The sequence below is a fragment of the Trifolium pratense genome, linkage group LG4 (assembly GCF_020283565.1).
Source record: "Trifolium pratense cultivar HEN17-A07 linkage group LG4, ARS_RC_1.1, whole genome shotgun sequence".
In the NCBI taxonomy this organism is placed as follows: Eukaryota; Viridiplantae; Streptophyta; class Magnoliopsida; order Fabales; family Fabaceae; genus Trifolium; species Trifolium pratense.
Genome location: NC_060062.1, coordinates 1,684,388 through 1,692,368, shown reverse-complemented (window position 1 = coordinate 1,692,368; position 7,981 = coordinate 1,684,388). Strand labels below are relative to the sequence as shown.

The following is a 7,981-nucleotide window of genomic DNA, read 5'->3' as shown; positions in this document are numbered from 1 at the left end:
GTAACCGGTTAGCACACTCCTTTAACTTTTTTATTATTTTATTATTATTATTCTTATTATTTGGATACACTCATCTCCTCACCTTCCACATTCACTCTCTTCTCACGGAAACTACTCATCTTCTCCACTCTCCATTGAAGTTGTTTTTCATCCTTCATCTTCCACACACCTAATGCAGTACCTGATTCTTCTATTAAAAGAAGCCATAGCTCACACTTATTAAGGTAACTATGTTTTTTATTTTCTTTCTATGTTTTTTGAACTTTCTTAAAGCAACTTTTTTTTTTTTTTACTAAAACGCAACTTCATTTTATGTCTATAAGAACATGCATTTTAGTGTCTCATTGCTCAAACTTACGGTTTTTATTTTCACACATTTATATTTTTTTGAAATATTAGGAATTAATGGAAGTTGTTGATGAGAATGAACAACTTATTATTGAAGGAAACAGAGAGCATGTAGTTGTTTCACATGTTACCAATGATTCACATCTTAGTGATCCAAATGCTAATGAAAGTCAAGAACCATACATTGGAATGGAATTTGAACCAAGATTCTTTTATGCAATTGATTTGGATGATGAGAATCGTGTGAAAAATGTATTTTGGGTGGACGCAAAAGGTAGAGAAGATTATCAAGAGTTTGGAGATGTGATATCATTTGATACAACTTATATCACAAATAAGTACAAAATGCCATTTGCTCCTTTTATTGGTGTGAACAATCACTTTCAGTCAAGGCTACTTGGTTGTGCATTACTAGCTGATGAAACCTCAAATACTTTCATATGGTTGATGAAAACATGGCTTAGAGCAATGGGTGGAAATCCTCCAAATGCAATAATAACTGATCAAGACAGAGCAATGAAAGTAGCTATAAGAGAGGTGTTTCCAAATACACGACACCGGTTTTGTCTTTGGCATATACTTAGAAAGGTACCTGAGAAGCTTAGTCATGTGTTACGAAATAATGAAGACTTCAAGAAACATTTCAATTCATGTATCTATAGGTCTTGGTCAAAAAAGCAATTTGAAGATAAATGGCAAGAAATGGTAGAAAAGTTTCAGCTCTTGGAGGATCAGTGGCTTCAGTCTTTGTACGAAGAACGTGAATATTGGGTTCCTGTTTACATGAAGGATACATTTTTTGGTGGCATGTCTACAACTCAGCGATCAGAGAGCATCAATTCGTTTTTTGACAAATATGTATGTAAGAAAACTACATTAAAGGAATTTGTGGAAAAATATAAAGTTGCTTTGCATGATAGAGAAGAGGCAGAAATGCAAGCTGATTTTAATACATGGCACAAGCAACCCATTCTTAAGACTCCATCACCTTTTGAGAAACAAATGTCTTTGATCTACACACATGAAGTCTTTAAGAAATTTCAAATAGAAGTTTTGGGATTATCTGGATGTCGTCTTATGAAAGAGAACAAGGATAATCACCTTACTACTTTTGAAATCTTAGACTTTCAGAATAATGAAGAGTTTGTTGTAGAGTGGGAGGCATCAAAAAAAGAAATTTCTTGCTTATGTCGTTTATTCGAGTTTAATGGATATCTTTGTAGACATTCATTAATGGCACTTCTCACTGTTGGTGTCTTTGCTATCCCATCACAATATATATTGAAAAGATGGAGCAAGGATGTAAGAAGCAAGCATCATAAAAGAAAAACAGATGAAGATGTGTGTTCTAGTAAGGAGAGGTTTGATCGTTTACATGAAAAGAGTATTGAATTTATTGACGAAGCATCGTTAAGTCATGAGAGTTACAATTTTGCATGTCATACACTTGGTGAAGCCTTGAAACATTGTGCAACTATTAATCAATCTTTGAAAGTTGATAAAGAAAATGTTGGTAAGAACAATTTAGGTGATACGTCACTACTTGATCCTCGATCATCAAAAACAAAAGGAGCTCCATCACGAAGAATAAAAAGTGGGATCGAGAAAGGGCGTAAGAGACATAAAAAGGTTAGGCATACTTATTTGATTATTTTTATTCCAATATGAAATTTACACTGTTCTTATAGTTTATCATGATTTCACTAACTCATTTGATTCTATTGTTTTTGCAGGAAAGCTGATTTTGAGCATGATGGTTGGACCTTGGACCTTTTAAAGACATATGATCTCTTTTTATATCATGTTTTGTTGGTTTTTCTGATATGAATCTTTTGGTTGGAGTTGTATCTTTTGTTAATTTGTCAATTTTAAGACTATAAGTATTGTAATTGTGTATTGTGATGAGACAAAATTATGCAGAATTGTTGGCAAAACCTGTTATGCAAAATTTCCAGTCTATTGGACATCTTTTTTAATTGTTGTTATGCAGAATTTTGTTAAGAACTATTGTCAAGCATTGTGATAGAACAAATACCAGTTCTAGTTATTGTTATGCAGAGTTTAATTTCCTCTCAAACTTGAAACACTACTCAATCAAATTTATAAACATAAAACAATCAATCAAATATCAAATTTGGTATAATCATTACTCTATTAATTTGTATTAACATTACAACAATAACAATCTAACTCAAATTGTGTATCAAGTCAAATAAGACTACAATTTACAACAATACAATCCAACTCAAATTGTGTCCACTCTACAAACTATGTGACCTACGACATAGGTCTTTTTGATCTGTTTGTAGCGGCTCGACCCGATCTCTTTCGCCTCCGGTTCGACTAACTCCAAGGGTAAGCAATGTGACTTGCCTACATTGCTTCTCGTTGGGCGGGTGGGTTGTGTGCGCGAAACTTCACACCAGTTGAAATCAAGTACCCTCACTCAAGCGTTATGATTCTATCTTAGTGAGAGTGGCGTGACTTGAAGCAGCACGGAGTCCATTGAAATTACTCCCCTTATTACATGACACTGGTTCAACAAATATGTCTGTCACACAATAAAAATCAGCACTACAAAAAATGTGAGAAATTGAATCTACCATATCTCAGATGCACACTATTTCACATCTATCTTGATTCTTCAAAGAACATCAATAGCAAATTGATAACAACGATTCTTCAATCAATTAAAAAATCGATAACAATGATTTCATTATCATACCAATTGATTCAACAGATTTATAATAACAATTCTTCAATCAATTCAGCATATTGATAATTTCCATTGTAATAACAACTTGTCTAAGAGAAAGGGAACCTAAGAATCGATTAAGTTCTTGTCTAAGAGAAAGGGAACCTAAGAACCTAAGAATCGATTAGTTTCACGAAGACGAAATCCATTGGAGACGGAGAGAACGCGGCGGAGGACAGCAGCCGCAGATTGCAAAGAATCGCAAATCGCAGAGAAGGAAGAAAGTTTTCGTTTTCTCTTTCTTTCTTTTTTGTTTTTTTTCTTGCAGGAAACATTGGTTTTTTTGTTAACCGGCTATAGTGGTTATTAGGTAAATGTTTTAAAAGAGGTGGTGATGTGGTCCAATAAGAAGGAGTGTGTTGAAAGGAGTGTGATAGTGGGTGTGTTCCTAGCATTGCTCAAGGTTATAATATGAAGGAAAAACAAAAGTATGTAGAGAGTGAAATTCGGAAAAATGATATAAGTGTGGGTCCTTAAATTAGGTGAGCCATGATATTGGTGCGGGAGAAAGAAAATTGACATAAATGTTGCATTATAAATAGCAACTTAACAAGTAGACACGTAAATAAAACTCATATCCGTCGGTACCCGCCCAAATCATATCTGTTTTGACGGTGAAAATTCGAGTTGATTGAGTTTGAATTCAGGTTTGAGTTTTTCCCGATTTCAAAAGATGGGTTTGGAGCGGGTAATGGGTACATTGATACCATACCCGCTATGGCCTAATGTATATCAGGGAAATGATCCAGACTCATGTGGCGTTTGATGTTAGCTTTCATCCTAATGTGGTAAGTTATGTGAATTTGAGTGCATTTCTCCTTAATTAAATTATTGTATTTATTATTCTTTCACATGTATTTATTATTGTATTTATGTGGTAAGTTATGTGGTACTGAATATTTCATACTAAAATCTTACTTCAATAATCATGGAATTTCTCATTTTGTCAGTCCACCTTATACCCCTGAACACATTGGCATTGCTGAACGCAAACATCGTCATATTGTTGAAACTGCACTTACCCTTCTTTCTCACTCCTCCGTCCCACAAAATTTTTGGTGTTATGCCTTTCAAATGGCTGTGTACCTCATAAACCGCATGCCCACCCCTCAATGCAATGATAAGTGTCCTCACGAACTTCTCTTTGGATCCAAGCCTAACTATCACAATCTTCGTGTCTTTGGGAGTTTATGTTATCCATGGCTACACCCTTATTCTCAAAACAAATTTTCAAATAGAAGTATGCCATGTGTTTTTCTAGGACCCTCATCTCAACATCATGCCTATCAATGCTATCATATTCCAACTAAAAAAATATATCTCTCTAGACATGTTATTTTTCAAGAGTCCACTTTCCCTTTCACTACAACTCACTCAGAACCTACCTCCCCAAACTCAAGTCCTACCACTAATCTGCCCATCTCTCGCCATTCACTCATCCTTCAACAAATACATGAAAACCTGCCTCCACAAATCACCCCTCAAAATTCTATTACCTCCTTGCCCACCCCACCCATGTCAACCAATCTACCACACACCCCTACATCATCTACATCATTGGCCGATCAAATATCACCTCAAAATCACACAGACTCATCAATACAATTGGACTCTCCCGCATCAACGCCGCCTCCAACATCAATTTCTCTTCGCCCAGTCACAAGAGCAATGAACAACATTCATCAACCAAACCCAAAATACCTTCTCACTACCAAACATCCACTCCCTTTGTCGGTTGAGCCCACATGCCTAAGTCAAGCACTCAAAACAACTGAATGACGTGATGCTATGAGCCTAGAATTCAACGCCTTAATCCAACAACAAACATGAGATCTAGTTCCTCGACCACAAAACAAAAACCTGGTCGGATGCAAATGGGTTTTTCGCATAAAAAGGCAAGCAAATGGTGACATTGACAGATACAAAGCCCGATTGGTTGCAAAAGGATTCCACCAACGTCCTGGTATTGATTACACACAAACCTTCAGTCCTGTAGTTAAACCGATCACAGTGTGGTTGGTCTTCTCCTTAACACTTCAACATAACTGGCCATTACGGCAACTTGATGTTAATAACGCCTTTTTGCATGGCACACTCACAGAGGAAGTCTATATGCAACAACCCCCGGGTTTCACACATCCTGACAAACCACATCATGTTTGTCGTCTTAGGAAATCCATCTACGGCCTCAAACAAGTACCACAGGCTTGGTACCATACCCTGCGTAAGTTTCTTTGTGACTATGGTTGTGTCAATTCAAAATCTGACTCATCACTCTTTATCCTCCAGCATCACGGCACAATATTATACATATTGGTGTATGTAGATGATATAATTGTCACAGGAAACTCCAATGCCAAAGTTAATGAATGCATTACCAAGCTTGCAAATACATTCTCCATCAAAGATATGGGCAAACTACATTACTTTCTTGGCGTTGAGGTCATTCCCACATCCACAAGCCTATTTCTCTCCCAACACAAGTATATTGCTGATCTTATCGAGAGAACAAAAATGATGGATTCTAAACCTGTGCTCACTCCACTCTCAACATCAGTCACCTTAACTAAGGACGATGGTTCTCCCACCACTGATATCACCTTCTATCGCAGCATCATCGGTAGTCTTCAATATTTATCCATGACACGGCCAGACATTGCATTCTCAGTCAACAAACTTGCTCAGTTTATGCAAAGACCTAACACAACACATCTCACAACTCTCAAGCGGGTTTTAAGGTATCTCAAAGGAACCATCTTCCACGGTCTTCTCCTTCAAAAACCAACAACCTCCACTCTCATAGCATATAGTGATGCTGGCTGGGCAGGAAATAAAGATGACTACACCTCTACCTCGGCTCACCTTGTCTACTTCGACTCTAATCTCATCTCGTAGAAATCCTCTAAACAACGAGCGGTGGCAAGGTCATCTACAGAAGCTGAATATAGAGTTTTGGCTAACACTGCAGCTGAACTGTGTTGGCTCAAATATCTTCTCACGGAGTTAGGTATACCTTCTTCCTCAACACCCTCCATCCTATGTGACAATCTCAGTGCTACATATCTAACTCAAAATCCAGTTTATCATACTCGCAAGAAGCACATCTCCATTGACATTCATTTTGTTCGCGACTTGGTGCAACAAGGTCAAATGAAAGTTAAACATGTTATCACTACAGATCAACTAGCAGATTGTCTCACCAAACCTCTCTCCAAAGCTCGTCATAATTATTTAAGGAACAAGATTGGCGTATCTGATGGCACCCCAATCTTGCGAGGGCGTGTTAGAACAATAGCTAAAGACAAAGAAATCAAATAAATTGATGCTACAATTATTAAGATGATAGGCACGGCATTAAGAGGATGATTTGTACCATAATGCTTATTCATTTGTATTTACTAGTCTTAATTATCAAATATGTAGTCATCATATCAAGCTACTGTAAAGCCATAATGCTTGCTCATTTGTTGTATATATGTATATGATTCACATCAAATAAAACATACAAAAATACAATACTTTATACCAATGATACAAATTATGGATATTTGTTGTAAGAGTTGTGCATGTTTTTGAGGTTCAATATTACAAAAATAAAAAACTTCCTACTTTTTGAACTATTTTGTTATGTAGGAGAACGAATTGAAATTTTTGTGCGAAAACATTGATATGCAAGTTCAAAGACCAACTCATAAAATTATTTTCAACATGAATATAAACTTCTCTTACCTCTAAAAAAAATGAAAATGTTTATTTTGAAAAGGTTTGCTCTTGGTGTTCTCACCTTCTTTGCTTTTGAACATTTTTCTCTCTTTTCGATCTTCTTTCTATCTCCTTCTTTTCTTTTCCAAAAATTTACACTTCTTTCTCGAAATATGATTTATATATATATATATATATCATTAGTCTAGGTTTTTCTAAACATGATTTTATTGTTAGGTAGGTGTCAACAAAGAAAACAATATAAGTGTCATTTAAATTTGTGATGACGGGACCAATTGAAAAAATTATCAAAAACAAGTCATTTAAAACCCCAGAAGTCACTAACACTGAAGTTATCTAATAATCTATCGATGTTTGTAGTTTATTATATAATTATATTCTATATTATAAATTTCATTTATGAGAAAAATTATATAACTTGAATTAATGTGTATCAAAGTACCATAACGTGTCTTTGAATAGTATCTTTCTCGCGAGAACAATATTGTGGAGATTTGTATTTGTGGTACGCAAGGCAATGACCCAACAATGAAGAGTTTGATCCATGATTCTTTCACACTTAATTCACCCAAAATTTGATCCATGACTCCTAAAATTTTAAATATTAAAAATACTTTGATCCATTATATTGAGTCCATGTTAGACAATCTTCTAAATGTTAATAATAATTTTTTTATTACTCTATCCAAATACACTTTTAAGATTTCTAACATTTGATCATCCAAGCATGTGGTTTTATGACTGTATAGTCATGGTGTGTTGGATGGATTAATAATCCAAGCATGTGGTTTTATGACTGTATAGTCATGGTGTGCTGGATGGATTCATCGTGACATAAGAGAAATATAATTTATTTTTTTTATATAAGAAGGGAAAAAGAATTGATGATTAGCACTTGGAATAATGTTTTTGGGTTAAGATAATTTTTTGAAGCAATTGATGAGTTGTGCAAGTTTGCTATTTGCTATATATGAGGTAAACGTTTGAAAGATAATTAGGCATTAATGAAGGGCATAGTTTATTGGTTTACTAATAATAATTATTACTATCAAATTGTAAGAAATAAGAAAGAAAAAAAAAATGACACACGAAGAATAGATATATCAAATTGTGCTTATAAATAGGAAGCATCACATATCAAAAAAATCAAAAGCA

The 7,981-nt window shown here is 35.0% G+C and overlaps 1 protein-coding gene across 1 annotated transcript; it reads left to right on the top strand.

Moving 5' to 3' along the window:
- The first annotated feature begins 58 nt into the window (after positions 1-58).
- On the top strand, positions 59-2,278 carry LOC123920851 (protein FAR-RED IMPAIRED RESPONSE 1-like). The gene is made up of 3 exons (XM_045973178.1): positions 59-224; positions 400-1,977; positions 2,082-2,278. The coding sequence occupies exons 2-3, from the start codon at positions 406-408 to the stop codon at positions 2,088-2,090; spliced, it is 1,581 nt and encodes a 526-aa protein (XP_045829134.1). The 5' UTR covers positions 59-224; positions 400-405; the 3' UTR covers positions 2,091-2,278.
- Positions 2,279-7,981: the final 5,703 nt, after the last annotated feature.